At 53.8% G+C, this 24,035-nt stretch overlaps 2 protein-coding genes across 3 annotated transcripts; one reads left to right on the top strand and one right to left on the bottom strand.

The window, feature by feature from the left end:
* The first annotated feature begins 1,231 nt into the window (after positions 1–1,231).
* Positions 1,232–19,405, top strand: KHSRP (KH-type splicing regulatory protein). 2 transcript variants are annotated; one of them, XM_090060055.1, is made up of 20 exons: positions 1,232–1,529; positions 5,200–5,296; positions 5,808–5,846; positions 6,152–6,191; positions 6,619–6,668; positions 8,537–8,608; positions 9,961–10,018; positions 10,649–10,820; positions 11,642–11,740; positions 12,239–12,337; positions 13,468–13,570; positions 14,356–14,456; positions 15,408–15,549; positions 15,641–15,801; positions 15,903–16,021; positions 16,759–16,847; positions 16,927–17,127; positions 17,902–18,009; positions 18,107–18,267; positions 18,644–19,405. In XM_090060055.1, the coding sequence occupies exons 1-20, from the start codon at positions 1,338–1,340 to the stop codon at positions 18,650–18,652; spliced, it is 2,112 nt and encodes a 703-aa protein (XP_089916181.1). In that variant the 5' UTR covers positions 1,232–1,337; the 3' UTR covers positions 18,653–19,405. The 2 variants fall into 2 exon arrangements, with proteins under 2 accessions (XP_089916181.1, XP_089916182.1); XM_090060056.1 differs by having other exon boundaries at positions 17,932–18,009.
* A 1,079-nt stretch (positions 19,406–20,484) lies between these two features.
* Positions 20,485–22,441, bottom strand: LOC149858702 (adenylate kinase isoenzyme 1-like). The gene is made up of 4 exons (XM_090060231.1): positions 22,381–22,441; positions 21,649–21,848; positions 20,953–21,396; positions 20,485–20,553 (listed from the first exon to the last, which is right to left on the bottom strand). The coding sequence occupies exons 1-4, from the start codon at positions 22,439–22,441 to the stop codon at positions 20,485–20,487; spliced, it is 774 nt and encodes a 257-aa protein (XP_089916357.1).
* Positions 22,442–24,035: the final 1,594 nt, after the last annotated feature.

The following is a 24,035-nucleotide window of genomic DNA, read 5'->3' on the forward strand; positions in this document are numbered from 1 at the left end:
CCCATGGCTGAGTGTAAAGGTCACACCCTGGGGAGTGGTGACAACCTTGAGGGCAGAGGTCATGCCACCTGGAGCAGAGAGAAAGTTTATGGCAGGTGGTGTGGAAGGAGAAGGTGGAGGTTAAGGCCTTGGGGATGAGGGCAAAGGTCCTAACTGATGATGAGTGCTAGTGGGCAGAGGTCAGGAGTGGGTGGGCAAAGTGCCCAGACCAGAGCCCTCTTAACAGACACAGGTAAAAGCTCACAGCACGCCCCAGACCTCGGAGGCCCAGGCCCATCCCGAAGACCGCGGGCCTGCGCCCAAAGCTGATTGGCCAGTCCTGTCTGGCCAAGCACCAATCACGCTCCCCTGCCTACCTCTCAAACACCTGCCCTCTTCCTCTCCGAAAGGTCATTGGGGCTCACATACTAGTTCCCCTCGCTTATAGGTCTGTGCATCTGTTCATCACCCGAAGTCCCTCAGCCCTTTTCCTTCCAATTAGCCAATGGGATCGCTCGGCGGGCCATGGAAGGATGGGTGATTGGTCCACAGGTCCGTCGATCGAACATGGGACTCGCCGGCCCCCGGCCTCCAATAAGGCATCAGATTCGGGCTACCCTACTTGTGATTGGTTCAGAAGACTAACGATCAACCTTATACCCACCTCGCCACCGGTTAAGGAGGCAAGTCTAACAGCCTACACCTGGGATTGATTTATATCCATGTCAATCGCACTCAAGACCGGCCCACGCGTGCCGGCCTCCAATAGAGCAGCGGCGTGTGGAACTGCATCCCTCTGATTGGCTCAAAGGGCTGTCCATCAAAATGAGCTCCTCCTCCCCATCCTCCAACGAGAGCTTAAAGCAGGGCATTCCCAGGCTCTGATTAGCTTCAAGAAATGTCATTCCATATTGAGTCTAACCCACTCTATCCTTCTCCAATAGGAACGGAGAGACGAGCCATCTCCATCTGCGGTTGGCTTAGTGGCATGCCAATCCACTAGGTCATTCACTGCTTGTTGGCCAATAGCAAAGCGAATGCTGGCACCCTCCCCCTCTCTAATTGGTTGATCAGGCTGTCACTCACCCGCGACATCCACCTCCTCTCCCTTTAATAGTCCAGTCAGGGGAGGCCGCCGGCTTTACTACCCCAGGATTGGCTCCATGCCGCTGCCACTTACACAGTCCGCTGTGAGTGATTGGCTGCGGCCGGCGAAGGGGGGCGGGACTCCCGGTGGAGTTCCCGCCCCCCGCTCCCAGCGTGCTTTGCGGGCGTGTGTGGAGAGCTGGGCCTGGTTCCCGCGTTGAGCCCTCGCCGCTGCCGCCGCCGCCTCAGCGTCTGTCCCGGCCGCCGCCGCCATGTCGGACTATCCCCCGGCCGGGCCCCCTCCGTCCGCTGGGCCCCCCGGCGCCGGAGCGGGGGCCTCCGGAGCTGGGGGCCCCCCCCCGGGCGGAGCGGGCGGCGGGGGCACCGGAGGGCCCGGCGCGGGGGGGCCGCCCGGCGGCATCCGTAAGGACGCCTTCGCCGACGCCGTGCAGCGGGCCCGGCAGGTGAGCGGGGGGCGGCCAGGGGGAGGCAGCGGGGCTGGGGCCTCGCGTGGGAGGCACTATGCTGTGGGGGGCCCTAGGGCAGGGCAGGTGGAGGAGCGTGGAGTGGGAGTGGGGCTCGGGGGGAGGCCGTGGGGTCCTGAGCTGGGGAGCAGTGGGGGGGGGGGACTGGTGGGAGCATCGGGGGGGGGGGTTGCGGTTGCGGGGGCTGGCCAGGGAGTGGAGGGAGCAGTGTGCTGTGGTGTGGTGGGTCCTGGTGCACCTGTGGAGGTAGGGGCATCATGGTGGGGGTTCAGGGGCAGTGCTGTCAGGTAGCCTCCCCTTGTTCTCAGTACTCCACACCTGATGTCTTGTATTGTGGGTAGGGGCAGTATTAACTTCTCCTGGGGGTTTGTGGGGCTGCTCCTCTCCCAGGCAGCTGTGTGCAAGGTTGGAGGTGGGGGGGAACACTTGGGCATCTGAGTGTTGTCCCTTGCTCCCCTGTGACTGGTGCACAAGGCTGTGGCAAGGCTGGCATAGCTGGGGCCCCTCTGTCCCAGGTGAGCTTGCACTTGGTGTTGGCATCCTAGTCCCTGTGCTGGGGAGGCCTGCAGGGTCCATTCATGTCACTTGCTGGGGGCTGGGGACTTGGTGTCTCCGCACCCTAGACTTTGTAGGTTTCCTTGTGCCCCTCTGACCTTATGAGGTTAGCAGGGGGGTGATGAAGCCCCCAAGCCCTCTCCCCATGGTACCTTTCCCTGGGTGGTGGTGAGCCTGGGCCCACTGACCTCGCATACAATTTGGTCGGATGAGGACATCTGGGAAAGCCAGTCACCTGACATGCTGGGGAATGGGCTGGGATTTTCTGGGGAGCAAAGGCGCATCTCCAGCTGCTGGATGAACAGTGGCTTGGATTCTTTAGACAATGGAGGTGGCAGTGGAAATGCTACCAGTTCAGATGAATTCTTGCAAGGGCAGAAAGAAATGTCCATGTGAAAATGCTCAGAGAATGGCCTGGCACAGGGGCATCGGCCAGTGTAGCCATCGGGCCATGGTAGAAGTTACTCTAGTTTGTGGGATGTTGAAAGTTGGTATGGATACAGAAGAAAAGGAGAATGCTTATAATATGGGACTAGGTTTTATGAAAATCTTCTGACTGTTTAACTGTACCTTGCTGTGGTATAAACACTGGGGGGGTCTAATGTGTCAGGCAGGGGGGCTTTGGCATAAAACTGGTATTACCTAAAGCTTGGGGAAACAGCGCTTATTTCTTCAATGTGTCATGTACTTTTTAGCTCTTCCCTGGCTAGAAATTGATATTGAAACTCACACCAGGAGGTTCTCAATTAGAGGGTCTTCCATTCATGGTCAAAACAGTTGCAGCATTGGGGGTCAAGGGGGATTTTTTTACCTTGTAGTCAGATCATCAGTGACTTGGGGGGGGGAGGGGAGGTTGTCTTTGGATTTCTTGAGGGATTTTTAACAATACTTGCAGTAGCAGGTGCTTGCATGTTCATCCCCTGGCTTGACCTGTGGGGGGTGGGGGGGTTGGTGTCTTCAGGGAACATGCAGCAGAGTTGATCATGTAGTTTTAGGACTATGCTAGACAAGGATTTGTATGGGCTGGTTTGGATGGGGATCATCCTGCCTCAAAACAGGGTGTTGGACCTAGGTGACCTCTGGGGATCCAGCCTTCCAGGTCTGCTTTTCTGTGATTCTGTGATGCATTGGAATGAGAATATTGCCTGAGGTAGACAACTCGTGCTGCTGAACAAGCCAGGATATCGGAATCCAAACCTCTGCATGTGCAATCTTAAGTTATAGTCAGGCTTAGTTTTTAATAAACCGAAATGGCTTTGAGGCTAACGCAGGGATGCAGAGCTCTTCCTTTCTGTGTGGTTAGTTGAAATCCAGTATGGCTTGGATGTCCCAGAACATCCTTACTGTTTCATGGGTGCCTGAGCCTCTTGATGAAATTAATCCCCCAAATTAACGTGAGGACAGGTTGATCCTTGAAACTTTTGCCAGGTCAGGGGCTTTGATATTAATTTGAGGCTTTTGTACCAGCTAAAGTCCTGGTGGAGATGCTTCCCTGCCAGTAAGGAAATGCTGTTCCCAGCTCTCACAGTAAAAGGATGCATTTTTATCAACAGAGCTGTATCTCCCCAGGAGCATCTCCCGGTTCTCCCCACAAACCTTGCTCTCTGGCCCAAAGAAGGATCTTTTGCAGTCAGCTTTGAATGTCTGCACTTCGGGGCAGGGAGAGCCTCTAGTTCTTGGAGCGTAGAGAATGGAGCTTGTTAAGTGTTGAAAACCATAATTAATAGTAGTGCTGGCTGTTGCCCGAGGCAGGGTGAAGAAGCCTTGCTTGCTGTCGTATCTTTGCTGTATTTGACTGGCTTGGGTTGACAGCACTGGAGATGAGTTCTGCATCTTGCAATTGATGAAGGCTGTAAAAAGGACTCATATGCTGGTTGTGTTGTGGACCGTGGCATCTGAGAATATCGCGGCATTCTACTCCATCTCCAGCCACTTGCCAGCTCCCACCAGAGAGCAGAATACTGAACTGAAGGCAGGTTGCAAAACAAGGAAGCTACCTTAAAAATAGCTCTCAAACAAAATCAGTGCAGCACTAAGGCTGTGAACTTTGCTAGGAAGTACAGGGTTTAAGGTTGCTGTGGGAACTTTTAATTCTACCCTGTTGAAGCTTAATTGTTCACATCAATTTAGCTAGTAATTGAAGTATTACAGCTCTGTAGCCACCAGTTATTGTTAGCAAATATACTCAAGTTGGACATTTACATCCACTGTGCTGTGTTCAGAGTAACAGTTGTTGCACTGGACTCTTAAATTTAAAGCTGCAATAAATGCTACTGTGCTGCTGTTTGTTGCATTTAATTTTAAAGAGTAGGGAAATCAGTGCCTTGGAGTCAGAGATGCTCCTGGCTGAACAAAATATATTGGTAGCTATGGGATATTAGTATGTGCTTGGGCTTTTGAGTGCAAAATCAGTGTGATGAAGTCTCTGATGTGTGAGGCAAGGGTCCTATGTTTATGGGAGACTTGTCCCCTCACAGCTGGGCTGAGAGACAGGAATTGGCCAGCAAACACGAGCTTTCAAAGCCAGAGAGAGAGAAGCTGCTAGTTTGTTTGAAATGATGTAGCCTTCTACAGCAAGTATTGGGTGTGCTAGCTTGGTTTGAAGAGTGAAAATGGTGCTGCTTCTCCTTTGGCATTGAGCAGAAATACAGGATGAGGAGTTCTTTTGCCATGGTTAACGGGGTATCTCTGCACTTAAAAAAAAAAAAAAAAAAAAAAAAAAAAAAAAAAAAAGATAGTCACAGTGGTGCTGAGAAGTTTTGCCTCGAAAGACTTCTTGAAAGCTTGGTACCTTGCTCAAACATTGTGGTATTAGTTTTGGCAATTTGTGTGCTGTAAACACGTCATCTCTGTGCCCAGGCCTAGGCAAGGGCATTCAAGTTCTTCCATCATCTGTATAAGTTGTTACCTGGCATTGCATGGAGGTGAAATGTGGTTGCTCAGATTGCAGCCCCTAGCCCAGCAGGGGCCAACCTCTGAGAGCCATGGGTTCCTGTTCTGTTCCCTGCCAAATGCCCATGCTACTTCTAATCTCCAGAAGGGTTTTCCTTTCAACAGTGACCACTGTCCAGTGCCAACTACTTTCCTTTTTCAGATTGCAGCAAAAATCGGGGGAGATACAGCTACAACGGTGAACAACAACACTCCAGACTTTGGGTTTGGGGGTCAGAAGAGACAACTGGAAGATGGAGGTATGGTCACCTGTTAATTTGGTGCATGATATGCCACCAGCGGTGAGCACTGGGGTAGTGGCACCTTTCTGGGTGTAAAGCGGGTCTCCCTGTTACACAGGTCATGTATTTGAGTAAGGCAAATGGAAAGGCTTGCCTCAAGGGCACAGAGCTGCTGGCAGACTTGGGGATAAAGGCCAGCTCCCAGGACTCCTAGTCCCCATTTTTTCCTCTGGCACTGGCAGGAACAGTAGTGCTTTCTTGAATATTGTGTGTATCCCAAGGTACAGGGTAAAGATATGTACGTGGCTGGGACTGTGCTAGAAACACTTGCTTCTGTGTTTCTCAAGTGCCTGTTATTTCCATACCATATGGGCTCACTTTGATGAAAGGTCATAGCCAGATCTAGCCCCTCATACCTGTAGCATTGGTCCTTGGCTGATTTTTTTTTTTTTCCTGGAGGGCAGGGCTGTCTTTGAGCACTAGAGAGAGTTTGTGCTGCACCTAATGGATTCCTTTCTGCTTTGAACAGACCAGCCGGAGAGCAAGAAGCTGGCTGCCCAGACTGACTGTAAGTACGACTTCCCTTAAGAAGGGAAAGGGAGAAGTAGAGTGCTGTCTGAGGGGGTTAGCAAAGCTGAGAGGCTAACTAGGTTTTGTGCATGACAGGAGAAGGAAGGTTGTAGGTTCTGAATGCAGAGGCTTGATCTGTGATAGGCTGCCTTAGTGCTCACTGCCTGATCTGCGATGGGCTGGGATCTTGTTTGCTTTCTGTGGAATCTGGCTGAGAAGCTAGCCATCCCCTAGCAGTGGGGCAGTAGCTTGCCTGCTGTTCTGTGGATTCCTCACCAAAATCCTGCCTTGTTTTCTTTCCAGCACTATCCACACAGCTGGGACCGATCCATCCTCCTCCCAGGTAAACTTACCTCCATGCCCTGACGTCTGTGAGATCTTGCCAAGCCCTGAGAACCTGATGTTTCTTAACTTTGAGTATCAGCCTCCCGCTGTGGGTGCATGGGGCAGCATGTTGCTGCCCTGTAATGTGCCTGGCTCTTTGGTTATATGGGAAGCTGATATCTGGCTTTGGCATGCTGGTAGGGAACCTAGTCTTTTCTGGCATCTGTGTGTCTTGCAGGCAGTGGAAAGGCCTTGCAATTTGGCCTCCGTTCTGGTGCCTTGATATCTTAGCACAATTTGTCTTTTAGGGCTTGGGCTCCAACATGTCTCCTCCCAGGCCAAAGAAAGATATTATGCATGATCTGTGACCTCAGCTGGTCCATTCTTGGTCTTTTCTGTTACCCTCTGGCTCCTCACTTTAACCTGTTGTCCCTTTCCTGTTGCAGGTCGACTGTTACTGAAGAGTACAGAGTGCCTGATGGCATGGTGGGACTCAGTGAGTAATGGGTGGGGAGGAAGCATCCCATGGTCGTGTTTTGCAGAAATTTTTCAACTGCTGCCTGCCCTTGCTGATACCAACCTGGCTTCTGCAAGCTGGGCCTCAAACTTGCCTAGAAACCCTTGGTTCTCTGCTGTGTTGTTACAGATGCTCCAATGTCATAGATGTTGGGGTCGGAAGGGACCTCAGTAGGTCATTGAGCAGGGAAGAGCACTGGGGTCAGATGACCCCAGCTAGGTGCTTGTCCAGTCTCCTCTTGAAGACCCCCAAGGTAGGGGAGAGTACCACCTCCCTTGGAAGCCCCTTCCAGACCTTGCTTGGAAGCCCTTTCTTTTGAATCCTTATCTTGATGCTCTGGCCAGAACTTACCTGTGGGGTTTTTTGTGAGGTGAGGGAGCTCTGGGATGCTTAGGCCCTGGCTCCCTGCATTTGGCAGCAGGGAATGTACTGTCACTGGGATTCTTGGTGCTTCCCCTGGGACTTGGATAAGGCCTTCCCCATTAGCCTCTCTGGGTCTGGCCAGGTGAGCTCTGGAGGAATCCACATCCCCCTCCCAGGACTGACTTTGACATTGTTCAAGCAAGCAGCCCCTCCGCACTCCACTCCTGCCCACCAGCAAAGGCTGAAGGGAACACCAGATGAACCCTTCCCCTGCAAAAGGAGCAAGGGTGTGACTTGGTGGCCAGCAGAGGAGTGCTAAGGAGGGTTTTGGACCTTGCTGCTCACAAGATGGGAGCCCAGGGAAGCTTGATTTATACAAAACACAGCTCCCATTGGTTGGCCTTTGAAGGCTCTTTGCAGCTCAGGGATACATCTGGGTTTGGGGCCACCACACTCACCCAGAGGGCTGGTTCCTTTTGAGGTCCTGTGGGGATCCATACTCAACTGAATTCTTTCCTTTAAAATTTCCATGGGGGAAGCAAGTGTTAGCTCCCTGCGCACCCCTGCTTCATCTCTGTCACACCACAAACTCAAGGATCAGAGGGTCACTGTATTTAGAACCCAACTGATGCTCTGAGCCAGGTTTCCTGTTCTATTGTTTGTCTCTGCATTCCTGCCCGTATGAGGAGAACAAGGCTCTCCTCAAAACACTTTGAGTGGTACTGTATGAGCCCTGAAAGCTAGTTCCAGCCTTTTCAGCATCTGGGCACCCCTCCGCTACTGAATGTGGTGGCATCCCTCTGCTGTGCTTAGCTGGCCTATGTGCTTGTCAACTGGGTGTTCCTGCAGCCAGTTAAAACTGCCTTGCACACCTGCTGACAGTGAGACGGCGTGGGTTCCAGTACACAAGCACTTCCCTGCCTCATTAGGCTTCTCTGCAGGTCTGTTTCTGCCCAATATCCCCCAGAAACATGGGTGCATGGGGCAGGTGGATTTTTCCAGTATGCCTCTGGTTCCTTGGGGAGGAGTTGGGGGGCAGGCTGGGGAGCACTGTAGCTGGAGCCAGCTCTTGCGTGTGCTTTAGGGCTATTGGAGAACCCTAATGCAGGGGAAGGCCCCCCCCCCACGTGCCACAGTTATGTACACAGGTTAGTTTTATCTGGCCACTGCCACCATGGTACTGTCATCATGGTACCCCTGAAGAAGTCCTGTGGCTTCCCTGGGGTGCTGTGATACTCAGCTGAAAATCATTACCCTAGAGCCTGCCATGCTGCCCCCCAGTATGTTCCCCTGAACCCCAGTTGCCTCTAGTTTCTGACTTCCCTATGGCTGTGGGTATTAGGTTGGTTTGTTGGAAGTATAGCTGCAGATCAAGCCACGTGGAGTGGTTTGCTTCGAGACCTGCCTGCTGCCACTGTTTCCTCTCCCTGCTGTAAGCCAGCATTGTCAGCTGTGCTGCTTGTGTCTTGCTTTTCTTTTTCCAGTCATTGGCAGAGGAGGAGAACAAATCAACAAAATCCAGCAGGACTCTGGCTGCAAAGTACAGATCTCGCCAGGTACGGGGCAGAACCTGCTGGGGCCAGGGGATGGGAGGAAGCAGGACACTGATTCCATGGAGCCATAAGACCTGACATTTCATGGGTTGCATCCTAGGTCTATTTTGCCCAGTCTCCTGTCATGTGGTGGCAGAGAGTAGATGCTGACAGGGAGAGTGAACTGGGTTTTTGTCCACTATTGTTCTCCCTTGCAACCTCCACCGTTTAAGGTCTAGGACATCCTGATTCAGAGGCCGTGCCCCTCACTCCCATGCTTAATAGCTACGGATGTCCCTTTTCTCCAAGAACATGTCCAGTCCATTCTGTGAATCCAGCTAAATTCTCGGCTTCCACCACACTTGGTGGCAACAAGTTCCGCCCTTTAATGACGCACTGAGTGAAAAAGAACTGCCTTCTGTTAGTTTTAAACTTACTCCCTGGTAGTTTCATGTTGTGACTCCTAGTTCTTGTAAGGTGAGAGGTGGTAAATAATAAATACCTATTGACTTGCTCTTTGCCAGACTCATCCTTGTACGTTCAGACCCTCCCCAGCCCTGTGGTTTGAGGCATTTGTTTTTAATAACACTGTAATTAACTTTTTTTGGATAGTGGAGGGTCTCCAGTCAGGGGAGTTGCTGGCTGCCTGATATGCTGCAGGTCCTAAAGGTTCTAGTCTGAATCCAGATTTGCATGCCCCCAGCTCTAAAACACTCCAGCTTGCTCCCAGCAATACCTTTGGTTTCGTAGGGCTAGTAGCCATGTTCTCACTGGCCCTTGGTGAGTTCTTTCACAGAATCCTGGAGAAGTGGTGCTGCAAGGGGCCTCCAGAGGTTGCACTGAGTCCAGCTTCCTGCCTGAGGCAGGATCAGCCCTGTCCAAACTATCCCATACAAATCCATCATCTAAACTCTTCATAATATTATTGTTAACCCTGATGCAACACCAGACATCACACCCAGACCTGCCATGGAAAGCAGGGTACTGTGGCAGCCAACATCTTGCTGCTGTAAAACATTGTTGATATATGCTCAAGAGATCCAAGGCAGAGGTCATGCCCCTGCTATAAAGGAAGAACCGTCTTTCTCCTCCACCCCCCATGGCCTCCTGTCATACCAGTCTGACCAGAGGGTAAAATTTTCTTCCTGATCCCAAATCTGGTGTCAGTTTGACTTTGACTGAAGAGGCAAGACCCTCTAGCCCTGACCATCTGGGGTTGAGCCCCAGCAGGAGCATTGGCACAGCCCATTTACCATCCCCAGCGTGAGCTGCAACCAATACCCAGTGTCTCTGAGGAAGGCTTAAAAACACCCTGACACATGTAGCAAGATGGGAGCTGCGGTGACAGGCTTCTTTTACCGTGCTCTTCCCTGCAGACAGCGGTGGTCTGCCGGAGCGGAGTGTGTCCCTGACCGGGTCTCCAGAAGCTGTTCAGTAAGTACCATTCCAGGAGTCTCCTGGGGGCTTGTGCTGGCTGGCAGCTAAGCTCCATCATCCAAACTTTCTTTACCTACACTTTTTTTCTCCCTCCCTTGCTAGTAAACTGTTGCCTTCGGGTTTCTCCTGTTGTCCTGCAAGTCTGCCATGGCTGTATCTCCTTTGGGCACCCATCCCCATCTTGAGGGACCTGTGGAGTTGGGATGGGAAGAGAGATGCTGAGAAGCATTAGTTCTGTTTATCTCGTCCCCTGTTCAAGCCATGAATTCTCCGAGCAGGGAGGGTGGCAAGCCCAGGCAGAGACCTTTGCTGCTTATGGTGCATCCTTTGGTTTCTTGCCCCAAGCTGCGGCCGGGTTGTCACATAGCCTAAGTTTGACCCTAGAATAGAAAGCTCAAGCACCCAGCATGGGTGTGTAATACCATGCCAAGCTCTGGCCAAAGGAATAGCAGCATCCAGTGGGATTTTATAAACATGGGCTTAGAGTTGCAGAAGGCAGCCAAGCCTATTCCCAGGGCCTGTTGGGAGTGCCCTCAAAGCCTTGTGGTACAGGAGGCCAAAGAATCCTATAGGCTGGCAGGTGGCCCCTTCCCTTCCCCATGGTGCTGCATTCTCTTCCCCCCGCAGGAAGGCGAAGATGATGCTGGATGACATCGTGTCACGGGGCCGTGGTGGGCCTCCGGGCCAGTTCCACGACAACGCCAATGGGCAGAATGGCACAGTGCAGGAGATTATGATCCCGGCTGGGAAGGCAGGGCTGGTTATTGGCAAGGGTGGGGAGACCATTAAGCAGTTGCAGGTAATGGCTGGGGCCTTGGGGGCTTGGGGAATGGGGAGGTGCAGGTGATCAGACGTGCTGCCATCCCCCTCTCCGTGCTGTTCTGCATCCAGTCAGCCCATTCTCACTCATGCCTCTTCACTTGGATCACACATGGCTTGTGATTCCTTCCCAAATCCAGTGTCACTCCCACTAACCCTTGTGGCAGCCTGGGCCTGGATATGCCCTTTTCTCAATGGGTACAAGTATGGTGTGCCCATAGCTTTCCCCAAGGACTCTGTGGATTCAGCTCCAACCTTGTCTGTGCTGGAGATTTAATGTTGCTGTATTCCAGTAGACCTTTTCTCCCCTGTAATGGGCTGCACTGGGTTTCCCGTTGCCTGGCTTTTCCTTGCTCACTTTTGCACTCATGTGATCCAGTTCTAGGCTCCCAAGTCCTGGCTAGGCTTGGGGAGCTGTGAGCCTGCCTGGATGCCTCCGCCTGGGGCAGGATAGGAGGTGGCTGGACTGAAATGAACTGGTGTTAGCTGTGGCCCTAAATTGGCTCAGATTCAAACAGTCCTTCATCCCTAGAACCATGACTGGCTCCACAGATATTCACCACTTGTAAGGGGCCAGAGCCTGAGTAGGATCTTGGGATCTATCCTGGGGACTGGTTTAACAGGCAAGAGTTGAGTTCTTGAGCATCTCAATGGACTGTTGGGAAACGGCATCCTTGGTCCAAGCTCCTTGCCCTTGCCCAGGAGAATGCCCTAGAGATCCTTTGGACTAGCTGAAGGGACGGGTCTGAAAGACATGGCAGCCACATCTCTGACCTCTTCCTGTCTCATCCCCTGACACAGGAAAGAGCTGGAGTAAAAATGATTCTGATTCAAGACGGTTCCCAGAACACCAATGTGGACAAACCCCTGCGGATAATTGGGGATCCTTACAAAGTGCAGGTAGGGGTCCAGTTCCCAGGGCTGGGGGTGGGGAGTGCACAGTCTCTTCAGATGCTGCACTGTGGTCCCACGTGCCCTTGGGGGAGGGCTCATTGCTTGTCAGGCAGGAAGGGCCCCTTCCCCCAGGATCTGGCTTCCTATTCTGAGCTGGGCCTTCCTAATTCTTCTGTCTTGGGCCTTGATTACAAAGCCTGGCAGGTTTAATCTTCCTGTGGGATGATGGGAACAGTGTAAAGCAAGCAGTGTGGTGGTTAGTCCTGGACAGGCTATGTTGTGGGAGGGGGGGAGTTTTGCAAGGAGCCATGTGTTCCTGCCCCCTTCTCTGCAGCTGGGGTTGTTCTGTGGCTACTTCAGCCCCTTTCTGCTCTGGTATCTGGTGATTAAACCCAGCTTACCAAGTAGGGGGGTGGGGGTGGGGGGGCGTTCCATGTCTGGCAGCTTTGTGGGGTCTGGAGGGCAGTGAGCCTCCCTACTTACACTGTTGCCTCTTGCCTACAGCAAGCCTGTGAGATGGTGATGGACATCTTACGGGAGCGTGATCAGGGTGGCTTTGGTGACCGAAATGAATACGGTTCCAGGATTGGGGGAGGAATAGATGTAAGTAGCAGGGGAGCCGCTTTGGTCCAGGCAGCTCTTCCTCCTGGTCCTGTCATCAAGATTGCAGTTTCTTGGGTCCATCTTACCCAGTTTCCTGTGTCACATGGCAGCAGAGAGCGGATGCTGAAAGGGAGAGTGAATTGGGTCCGACTAGAGTTTTTCCCACGTTTCGCCTCTCCCTTGCAGCCTCCAGCATTTAAGGTCTAAGACATTCTGATTCAAAGGCTGTGCCCCTACTATGTTCAATAGTTACTGGAGCCCCTTTTCTCCAAAAAATGTGACTTTTTTTTTTTAAATCTGGCTAAATTCTCAGTTTCTACCACATCTGGTGGCGACAAGTTCCACCCTTTATTTACACACTGGATGCATCTACACATGCTTTACACAGTGGAGTTGGCTACTTAGTTCCATAGTAAAGCATCACTGTCTACATGTACACTTAGGGCACAGTAAATTAACTGCTGTAGGATTACTGTCAGGGATGGTACTATCTTTTGTTGGAATAACTCAGTGAAACAAAACACATGTAGACAGTGATGGGCTGGTTAGGGCATGAGGATGCTAAAATGCTGGGGCTGCTTGCCACCTAGCTACACAGCTCCGTACTTCTGGTGCACTCATGCCCCTGCCAGCCCCTCTGCTGCCACCCAGAGCCTGGGACTGATCCCCCCACAAGCCTGCTGCTGTCCTGGGTGCATGGGTGCACGCTGTGTCTGAGAGCGGTTAACTCTGGTGCAGACCATGCCAGAGTTTGTCACCTTAATTTCACATGTAGATGCACCCACTGTTTGGAAAGACTGCCTTGCGTTAAACGTAACATCCTACTAGTTTAATATAGTGACCCCTCATTTTTGTCTGGTGAGAGCTAATAAATAATAAATCCCTATTTACTTCCTGTTTACCATTTAGATTTTGTAAACCCTTCTCATCCCCCCTCAAGTGTCTCTTCTAAACAGAACATGCCTGGCCTAGTTAGTCTCTGCCCACATGAAGTCCCTCCGGAGGATAGGACAAGGAGGATAAGTACTGTCTGGGATACTGTTGTCAGGTCGGCCAGCAGAGGGCAGCACTAGCTTGAAATTCAAGGCTGGTGTTGGCTGAAATGCAATTCATCTCCCTTTTGCCTCCAGGTCCCGGTGCCCAGACACTCCGTGGGTGTGGTTATAGGCCGCAGTGGGGAGATGATCAAGAAAATACAGAATGATGCTGGAGTTCGGATACAATTTAAGCAAGGTTGGGAGCCTGAATATCCCCTCCCTCCCCTGGAAGAGATGCCTGCTACTCCTACCCCTGTTGGCAGGGCTTTTGGGCCTGTTAGGGCTTTTCTTCCATGCCTGGTCCCTCTGACCAAAAGGTGATGCCACCCTTGGTGCTTTAAGCTCCTTTCAAGGCATTCCTCATGGCTGGACTGTCTGTACAGGATTTTGCTAAAAAAAGACCCCACCAAGGCAAACTCTTCTTTTTGGGGGGAGAAGAGGAGAGGCTGTAGGCAAGACCTATCAGCTGTCCCATGGCCTGTCTGTGGAGATGAGGAAAGGAATCCTTTCCTCCATTGAGGAGTGAGCAGGGTTCAGTGCACTGAGGCAGGACTGTGTCCAACAGACTGAGGCCTGGCTGCTGCTCTGCCCCACTTCCCCACCCTGTAGCTTCCCCTTCCTGCCCCTGTCCTAGGGTACAGCTTGCAGTGCCTGCTTAGCAGGTGGATCCCCCTGCATTAGGGGATGGAGCGGGGGGGAGGTTGCTTATCCCACACTAGGAGGCAAAGGCACAAGGCTGTTTCTGTGGGCAGTTGGGGTGGAATGGTTCACTGTGCCTCAGTCCTTCCCTTGCTGCTGTCCCAGCTTCCCCTGTGGGTGTAGACAGTGTCAGAGTACTGCATTAGGATCAGGGTAAGGAGGGGTGGGGGTTCAGGGATGGTTCTCCTTCCTGCCAGGGGGTGGGATGCTAGTGGGGCCAGGGACTGGCCCTGGTGTGAGGGTCTCCAGCTCCTTTCCACAGTGCTCTCCTTTTCCTTGCAGATGACGGGACTGGCCCTGAGAAGATTGCCCATATCATGGGTCCTCCGGACCGGTGTGAGCATGCTGCCCGGATCATCAATGACCTTCTCCAGAGTCTCCGGGTATGTGGCTGTGGGGAGGCTGTCTCCTCAGAAGGGGTGTGGTGGGGAGCTTAGTGAACCTTCCCTCCTTGGGTAGCACAGTAGAAAGGTGATTCAGGGAGATGGAAGCAAGGCTAGGTTATCTTATCTCTACTTTCTGCAGGGGTTTTCCCCTTCCTTTGGTATCCCCTATAGGATGTGGAGGGGGCAGGCTGGGCTTGTGCCTGATCCTAGCCCTTTTTGGCTTTTCCTGTCCCCTGGAAGCTATGCGTGCATGGCAGGAGGTATGATCAGATCCCATCACACCTTACTGCCCTTGCAGAGGGAACCCAAACCTAGGCTCCCTTTGCACTGACAAGAGGCAAGTTCCCACTACAGGGAGCCCCCTCAGCTGAGGTGTACCATGCAGAAGTGTACCACATGACTGCAGCTGGGAGACAAGCTGCTGCAATTTCCCAGCTGTGGAGGTCTATGTGGCCCTGTCAATAACAGCTTCCAAGCTCAAGGGTATCCATGGTCCCTCCCTCCCCTCCCCAACTTAACTGGGAGCTCTGGTCAGCTGATGGGGCTCCCAGCCACAGGGGTCCCTGGCCATACCTTCAGTTAATGGCATAAGAAGCAGCTACAAAGTTATTACAGATTGTGGAGTAATTTTGTAGCTATTCCTTTTATTATGCCATTAATTGATTTGAACATGTTGCTGGGTGATCACTTAAGGTGTGATTAACAGGTTTTGCCTTAAGTGTAACATGTAGATAGGGTCTGAGAAGTGGATGCAAGGGAGATCCCAGGGAGGACTATGGAGGCTTCAACTAGAGCTAGCCAGTTTGGGGTTTCTCCAGTGATCCCAGTGTGACCTGGCAGCCCCTCTGCCCTGTGCCCAGGGCTGTACCACTCAGTAAAGATGAGGGGGCCTTGTCATCTTCCCCTGGTGACTCCTTTCTGATGCCCTGTCTCCTGCTTATCTTGCAGAGCGGCCCACCAGGCCCCCCTGGACCAGGGATGCCCCCTGGGGGCAGAGGACGAGGACGAGGGCAAGGCAACTGGGGCCCCCCAGGTGGGGAGATGACCTTCTCCATCCCAACGCACAAATGTGGGCTGGTCATTGGCAGAGGTGAGCGACCTTGGCTGTTTCAGCAGCAAGTTCCTGGGAGTGCCCAGATCTACAGACCCCATCGCTGCCCCCCTTCCTCTGTCTCTTCCAGGTGGGGAGAATGTCAAAGCCATAAACCAGCAGACAGGGGCATTTGTGGAGATCTCCCGGCAGCTGCCTCCCAATGGTGACCCCAACTTCAAGCTGTTTATCATCCGAGGGTCCCCACAGCAAATTGATCACGCCAAGCAGCTCATCGAGGAGAAGATTGAGGTGGGTGCAGGCTTTTTAGAGAGACGGTTTGAGGGCTGGGAGCCCAGGGCTAAACTTGAGTCCAGTGCTGCTGCTCACTTATGGATATCTCTTCTTCCCAGGGTCCTTTGTGCCCAGTTGGACCAGGACCAGGGCCTGGGGGGCCACCAGGACCTGCCGGCCCCATGGGGCCTTTCAACCCAGGACCGTTCAATCAGGGCCCTCCAGGAGCCCCTCCTCAGTAAGTGTTGGGTGTTCATGTGTGGGGAGTTTGTGTGGATGGGGAGGAAGAGTAGCAAAAGATGTCAGAACAGCATGTGCTCATAGCCATGGGCAGTATATAGCCTGCCTTGGCTCCATGTCAGATGGGGGTGGCATGAGTGGTGTGAATAAGTTGTCAGTTTAAATCAAACACAGGGCAGGCTTTTTTAGTGGGTTTTTTTTCTTCTTTTTTTAACCCCAACGTGGCATTAAAAGGTAGAACTCATTGCTGCCTGATGCTGTGGAAATTGAGTTTAGCCAGATTCACAAAGAGATTGGACATATCCTTGGAGGAAAGGGGCATCAGTAGCTATTGTGCACAGGAGTGAGGGGCATGGCCTCTGAATTGGAAAGTCCTGGACCTTAAAAGCTGGAGTCTGCAAGTTGGAGAAGAATGGGGTGGGGAGAAAACCATGGTCAGACCCAGTTCACTTCCAGCATCTGCCCTCTGGTGTGAGACAGACTGGGAAGATGGACCTAGTGTGACCCAGGAGAGGCAGGTCTTGTCTTCTGATGTGCCAGCTGCCTCTGTGGGGCACCTGATTGGGGGGATGGGAGGGGTGCAGATCTGTGCCCAGGTGCTTCTTAAGAGAAATGGGGCATTTGTGTCGCGGTTGGGATCTGTGGTGCCTTGAGGCTGGGGACTCCTTCCCTCACCTCCACCAGTCCTGGCCCATGCCAGGCTGGTAACTCTCTGCCCTCTCTCTTGCCCTACAGCCCTGGTGGTCCTCCTCCTCACCAGTACCCGCCCCAGGGCTGGGGGAACACCTACCCGCAGTGGCAGCCACCTGCACCTCACGACCCAAGTGAGTATCACCAATGTGGTAGGGCAGAGTGGGACATCAGCTGTGGATCCCAGGGGCTTCATGCTCTGCTTCTTTCCAGGCAAAGCAGCAGCAGCTGCAGCGGATCCCAACGCAGCCTGGGCAGCCTACTACTCGCACTATTACCAGCAGCCCCCAGGCCCTGTGCCCGGGCAGCCACCCGCGCCTGCAGCCCCACCTGTGCAGGGAGAACCCCCACAGCCACCCCCAACTGGCCAGTCGGACTACACTAAAGCCTGGGAGGAGTATTACAAAAAAATAGGTAGGTCCCCAGCTCTGGTTTGGAGGGGTGAAGGGGCATTTAAGGGTCTTCAGTGTTCCTTGGTGCTGGTTTTGATCCTTGCTCCCTGTCCAGTGATGCCCCTATGGTGTTGCCCCACAACCTTGGATGGGGGAACTGGTGGACAGAGAGGGAGAGTGCTTGAGTTAAGAGATGGGGGATGGTTACTTTGCTTACATAGATTTATTCAGCAGACAACACACTGTTATACCTAGAACTGCACTAGTTACCTTGCAAGCTAGTCTTGCTTCCTATTCTGGTGAGCAGACAATCCAGGGTAGTTTTAGTAGTCCAGTAGCCTTTTCTCCCCAAATGTTTGCCTTTCATTATTTGCATATTTATTATTTTTTACCATGACTACATCTCCTGCTACTGGCTGTTCATAGGCTATTTTGTATAATGGAGTTTTTACTGTTGGGTAATCTTTCTTTCTTTTTGAAGCACTGTCTGCTAAAATGGACCCAGATACTTTTTTTTTATTCAACTTTTTTTCCCTTTTTTGAACACTTCCCTGCCCCCCCGCTCAAACTGTACCTGACGGTGATTCTACTTGAACAACCAGTGCAGCTGCTTTTGCTCAGCTTTCACTAGCTAATAGCTTTTTAGCAAGCTCGGTGGCTGTTGCGCCTTGTGTGAGGGGATGCTAGCAGTTCTTAGGGTTATGTTGGAGGTGGTGCTGGGGGTGGGTATGGGGGGGTGGGGACATGTAGACCCAGTTGTCCTACTACTGCTCACCCTCCTTTCTGTGCGTGCCAGGCTCCCTGACGCACGTGCCTTTGCCTGCAGGCCAACAGCCCCAGCAGCCGGGGGCACCCCCACAACAGGATTACACAAAAGCCTGGGAGGAATATTACAAGAAGCAAGGTAAGCATGGCTTCTCAGCCACCCACCCTCCATGACCTTCCCCAGATGCCTGCAGTGAATCACTCTCCCCTGTTCTCTCCCCCTTCTTCCCTCACAGCAGCTCAAGTGGCTACTGGAGGAGGTCCTGGAGCCCCGCCTGGCCCCCAGCCGGACTACAGCGCGGCTTGGGCAGAGTACTACAGACAGCAAGCAGCCTACTACGGACAGACGCCAGGGGCCGCGGGCCCAGCCCCACCGCCCACACAGCAGGGACAGCAGGTGAACACAGGGGCTCCAGGTCTCCTACGTGGGGAGGGGGTGACAGAGCTTGGTGGACCCTGGCTTGATTTTTTTTTTTTTCCCAGGTGTCCCTGGGAGCTGGGGAAAACTGTCTCTGTGCTCTTGGCAGCTCCCAGGCTCAGGCATAGACTCCACTGCAGTGAGGCTCTGGGCCTTTACCTGTAGCTTGAACTTCCCCCACCCAGGAGGATCACTAGAGCTGGGATCTCATTCCCTGTGGGGCCTGGCCACTCTGTTCCATGTCAGGCTATTTCAAGATGGGGCTGGGGGGAGCAGGGTGTCTAGCTCCAGTTTTGCCCCTCTTTCCCAGGGACAGTGAGTGACTGACTCTCTTTTCTCTCCTTGCTCTTTCCAGGCCCAGTGAATCGAATGTGAACTCCCCCATCTGTGAAACCCCTTTTGTTTTCAGAAGAGATGCCACTGCAACGGTGGTGATGGCAGGGGGCGGGGCGGGGGGGTAGGGGAAGCTGGCCAGAACTGGGCACCGGTTGGGGGGTGAGGTGGGGGCAGGACTGCACCAGCTTTTTTCCCCCCCATCCCCCACCAGTCTCTTCACAAAATAAAACTTAAACCAGTCGAGCGTTTGCGCCCCTCCCCCCCATTTGAGCCCGCTGTAGACTGTAGCGAATTAACGGCGGTGTGCCCACCCCCCTTATCCCACCCTGGCCTGGCCCGGCCCCCGCGGGGTTAACGTTTCCTGCCTTTTTGTTTTTGTTTTTTTGTTTAAAAAAAAAAAAAAAAAAAGAGAGGGAAAAAAATAAAGTGTCCCCTGTCCCCCCCCGGAGACTCGCACTGCTTTAGTTAGAGTCGAACATTCCTGATCCGGTGTCGGTGTCTCAGCCCCCCACCCCCAACTCCCTTCCTGGCTCGCTCCCTTCCCATCTTCCTGCTCCCAGGACTGGTCTGTTGTGTGGTTTTGTTTTTGTTTTTGTTTTTTTTTTGTTTTGGTTTTTTTTTTTTGGGTTTTTTTTTTTCTTTTGGGTTTTTCCCCCCCCCTCCCCTCCACCCCATCTGTTCCAGAGGAGACTGAAGCCGACCAGCCGGAACAATTGTGCGCTCGGTTTTTACTTTTTACCGCTTGTTTTTAACTTCACAAATAAACGAGAACAAAACCTCCTGTGGGCGCTGGGTGCCGTCCATCTGTCCTTCCAGCCTAGCTGGAGGCGTCTGGAGGCTGGGAACTTTGCTGAGCCTGGAGTCATGAGGTCGGAGCTGCCTGTAGGCCTGGCAGGCTGTCGCCTCATTCTGTGATATGAAATGCTCTCTGTAATCCTCCATTTCTAGCTGCCCTGGGGTTCTTGGTTGTGTGGTTTGCCTGTTTGTGGCATCAAGGCTTGCAGCCCTGTGGGGGAAGCAGGGCTGGAGCTGGGAATAAGAGGATGAAGGCAGAACTTCCACACCTGCACCTGGCTTTGGGCTGCTTTCAGGGGGACTTACTGAAGTGGACAGAGTTGGTCTTGCCCTGTCAGTTTGTCAGTGCCCCACCTGGGAGAGTTTAGAGCAGCATTGCCACTATATAGTTGGGACCTAGGTGGATCCCAGGTGGGCTCCTGGGGTCCCCTCCCTGCTGCTACCCCCTACCCTTGCTGTAAGCAGAGGGGCTTGTGGGGACAGCTGTGCGCACCACAGGCCAGTACCCCCATCCTCCTCTGCCTGTTGTAGCTGAGAGCTGGTGTCTGGCTGTTAGACTCCTGCCACAGAGCTCAGGGAAGGGGGCATAAGACCAAGAGACCCCATCCCTTAGGTGGAGCTGTCCCCTAATGCTTTTGGTGGGGGGTGGTCAGGGGTGTCTTGGGTGGGTAGTGAGGAGCACTATTTATCAGGGCCCCCACCCTCCCCTCCTGAGGTCTGTCCCCTGGAGCTAGGCTGAGCCTGTGACTGGGCGTAAGGAAGGGATAAATCAGCTATTCTGATTCTGCTTCCATCTGCTCCCCTTAGCCATGGAGCCTCATTCTTGGGCTGGATGCAAGAGCCCTCCCAGGGGCTGTCTTCTGCCAAAGTGTGCAGGTAGGTGCCTGGGAAAGGCAGGGCAGGGGAGATCTGCAGCATGCAGTGCTCTGGTGCCCCTTCTAGCCCAGCAGTGGGCAGCTGCCCACTTCCTGGTGTAGGCCCCTGAAGTTAAGACTGTCTGTGGGCTGGTAACAGCATCTTTATTGGAGGTGGGGGCTGGCACAGCTGTGGTGGCTGGGGCCTCTGCTACAGGAGGCTGTCGATGACAGAGCAGCACTTGGCAAAGATAGCGTCTTCTGACTCCTCACCCATGATCTGTGGGCCCAGAAGGAGCCAGTACCCTGAGAGAGGCTCTGCCAACTGTCCTGGGCTGTAGAGACTTGGCCCTAGGTCTCCACTCCTTAGCTGGGCATGGGGGGAGCTTTGGGCTCAGGGTTGCAAGCCATGGACGAGGGAGGAGTCTGAATGCTTGGCAGGCCACTGCTTGGGGCAGCCAGTGGTAGAGAAACAGCACAAGGGGCTGCTGTTAATTTCAAGCCCAGCCTAGCTGTCAGCTCCCTCCCTACCTGCCCCTTCAGCCCCAAACTTCCTTACCCCCCAGGCTCAGATGGAACAAGGTTAGGACCTGTGAAGCCTGGGGGCCTCTGCCAGGAATTGGAGGGTGGTGGGGGAAAGGCAGGCAGGGGTCTTCATGACTCCTCCAGCTGCACCTACATTGCGCAGCAGGTTGTTCTGGTGGTAATAGGCCACCACAGGCTCACATAGGGAGTAGTATGTCTCCAGGCGTTGGCGGATGATGGCTTCCTGGTCATCAGCTCGGTGCCCTGTCTGCCCCCGCAGCAGCAGGCGCTGGATCATGGTCTCGGTGGAGCAGTCAAAGGCAATCACCATGTTGGGGGGGCGTCGGGCCTGCAGCGCAGCCAGGGCCCAGTCAGAGAGGGAGCCGGGGTCCTTGGCTTCGGTTGGTGGAGCATCATAAGGCAAGGCCGGGGGGAAGGATCTCAGTCTCCTCCCCAGCCCTGCCCTGGGCAGTATCACACTCACAATAAACTCAAAGTCCTTGGCTTGGTTGATCTCCCGGGGGAAGCCATCAATCAGGAATCCTTTGGCTCCCTCGTTCCTCAGCATGTTGTCATTCAGCAGGTCGATAACAAATCCCTGGGGGGAGGTTTAGAGACACCCCTCACTTTGAAGTGGGGCTTCATCCCTATCCTACCCTGGACTAGAATGCCTCTGTGGAAGCATAGAGGGTGTTGTGCTTTCCCCTACTCACCCAAAGGGTGTGTGCTGAGTCCTGGCAAACTCTTTCTACCCAGCAGCTGCTAGGCAGGTGTAGAGGGGAGCCAGGTGTCTGAGGCCTGCTCAGGGACTGGGGAACAGGCCAGGGACAAGGGGGGCTTGAACACTCACAGAGGGCACCAGAGCTCCCTTCAGCATGATGTCCCGAATCTGCTGGCCCTGGGTGGTAAGCTTGCAGGCCTCATCCCACAGCACACGGCCCATGCTGAGGTGGTGGAAGCCATACTTGGCAGCCAGGCGCTGGCACTGTGTTGCCTTGCCAGAGCCTGGCCCCCCCACCATGAAGACAATGATGGGTGCTTTCAGCTTCTCTGGGAGCAGGGCGAGACAGGGAGGGAGGTCACAGGGTCCAGATTTGAACCTGCTGGCTGCCCCAGTGCTGGGAGTGTAGGACCAGGACAGGCTGTTCCCCAGCTCCCACCCCCCCCAGCTCCCAGCCATCTGCTGAGAGCAATCCCTCTGAGCTCAGCCACCAGCATGCTCCTGGGATACAGCTATGGGCCCAAAGCCCATCTCTGCTCTGGGCATCATTGCTGAAGGTGGCAGGTGATGGGTAGATCTGTGCCTAATCAACCCCTGCCCCTTTTATCTAGGACCCCTTCTCTCCCAAACCTGGGATGGAACCCAGGCAGCCCGGCTCATGGCTCCAGCCTGACTCTAACCTATGAGACCCTCTGCTCCCTCCCCCCGGGCTGGAGACGGAACCCAGGTGTCCTGTCTTGCACCGCCCATCCCGGGTGTCAAATGCCCAGATTCCCCTGCTTCCTATTGCTCCATCCTGCTCCTCCCAGAGTCAAGGCAAAGAACTCTTGTGTCCAGGTGCCCCCTCCCCCACCAGGTTACCCCGCAGCTCAGGTTTTAGAGGTGTGGCAGTCTTGGGGAGCTGACTCTGGCACAACCCCATCACAGAGCCACAGAAGGGTCCCCCTCTGCCACGTAGCTGTTGCTGGGGTCCCCAAGGCACCGGCTTGGCTTGAGTCTCCTTCAGGTCCGTGGAAAACTAGCTCTGGCCATGTTTGTCCCAGCCCTGCTGCTGGCCCATAGGGGCTTTCTGATGTCACAAGGCACCTGGGAAGGGATAGCCTGGGCTGGGATTGGCTGAGAAGGGGAAGTCTTGGTGGTGGAGAGCTGACTCTCACAGGTGCTGGCAGCAAGGTGACCTTGAAAGGTGTGGGTGATGTAGGTGGATTCATAGTTGCATAGTTAGTAGGGTCGGAAGGGACCTGAGCAGATCATCAAGTCTGACCCCCTGCCATGGCAGGAAAGAGTACTGGGGTCAAACACCCCCAGCAAGGTGATTGCCTAGCCTTGTCTTAAAGGACCCCCAGGGTAGGAGCCTGCACCACTTCTCTTGGAAGTTTGTTCCAGATCCTAGCCGCCCTGACAGTGAAGTAGCACCTCCTGATGTCTAGCCTGAATCTACCCTCTGCCAGCTTGTGACCATTATTTCTAGTCACCCCTGGCAGTGCTTGGGGGAACAGGGACTCCCCCAGTGCCTGCTGGTCCCCCCTGGCTAGTTTGTAACAGGCCACTAGATCCCCCCTCAGCCTTCTCTTGTGGAGGCTGAACAGGTTAAGGTCCTGTAGCCTGTCCTTGTAGGGCCTGCCCTGCTGCCCCCTGATCACGCAAGTGGCCTCCTCTGGACCCTCTCCATGTTGTCCACATCCCTCTTGAAGTGTGGCGCCCAGAACTGGATGCAGTACTCCAGCTGCAGCCTGACCAGTGCCACACAGAGGGGGAGGATCACCTCCTTGGACCTGCTTGAGATGCATCTGTGGATGCATGATAAAGTGCAGTTGGCCTTCCTGACTGCATCGTCACACTGCCAGCCCATGTTCATCTTGGCATCAATGATGACTCCGAGATCCTTTTCTGCCTCTGTACTGACGAGAAGGGAATTCCCCAGCCTGTAGGTATGGTGCTGGTTCTTCCTCCCCAGGTGCAGCACTTTGCACTTGTCAGTGTTGAAACCCATCCTATTCTCATCCGCCCACCCTTGTAACCTGTCTAGGTCTAATTGTAGCCTATTCCTCCCTACTAGCGTGCCCACATCTTGGTGTCATCAGCAATTTTGAACAGGGTGCTATTTACCCCCTTGTCCAAGTCACTGATGAAGATGTTGAACAGTGCGGGCCTGAGGACCAAGCCTTGGGGGACCCCACTGCCCACATCCCTCCAGGTCAAAATCTCTGAGTGTGACCCTCCAGGCAGTTAGCGACCCATTTGACTGTGTAGATGTTGACACCACAGTCCCCCAGTTTTTTAATGACACCAGGGGTCTTGTCCTTACTAAGGACAAGAGCTGGGTCTGGGCCTGAGACTGTCTTTGCTCTGCCTGGCTGGAGGGCAATGGGGGAGGTGGAAGGGCTGTGGGTGTTAGGCCTGGGCTCGGGGGTGTACTGGGGGTCCTTAGTGGGGGTGTGTGTGGAAATCAGCTGTATCCCAGCCAGGATGCAGAGGCCAGGATCCATCTCCTGCCCTAAAGATGCCAGGAAATG

Source organism: Crocodylus siamensis, chromosome 8 (assembly GCF_052110815.1).
Source record: "Crocodylus siamensis isolate JL-2025a chromosome 8, ASM5211081v1, whole genome shotgun sequence".
In the NCBI taxonomy this organism is placed as follows: domain Eukaryota; kingdom Metazoa; phylum Chordata; order Crocodylia; family Crocodylidae; genus Crocodylus; species Crocodylus siamensis.

Excerpts from the sequence above, each read along its gene's own strand:
- KHSRP (XM_090060055.1), top strand. The coding sequence starts at position 1,338 with ATGTCGGACTATCCCCCGGCCGGGCCCCCTCCGTCCGCTGGGCCCCCC. Across the intron at positions 6,192-6,618 it reads CCGATCCATCCTCCTCCCAG|GTCGACTGTTACTGAAGAGT; the intron begins GTAAACTTACCT and ends TTCCTGTTGCAG. Across the intron at positions 18,010-18,106 it reads GGAATATTACAAGAAGCAAG|CAGCTCAAGTGGCTACTGGA; the intron begins GTAAGCATGGCT and ends CTTCCCTCACAG.
- LOC149858702 (XM_090060231.1), bottom strand. The coding sequence starts at position 22,441 with ATGGGGTTGTGCCAGAGTCAGCTCCCCAAGACTGCCACACCTCTAAAA. Across the intron at positions 21,849-22,380 it reads TCTAAAACCTGAGCTGCGGG|AGAAGCTGAAAGCACCCATC; the intron begins GTAACCTGGTGG and ends CCCTGCTCCCAG. Across the intron at positions 20,554-20,952 it reads AGAACAACCTGCTGCGCAAT|ATCATGGGTGAGGAGTCAGA; the intron begins GTAGGTGCAGCT and ends CTGGGCCCACAG.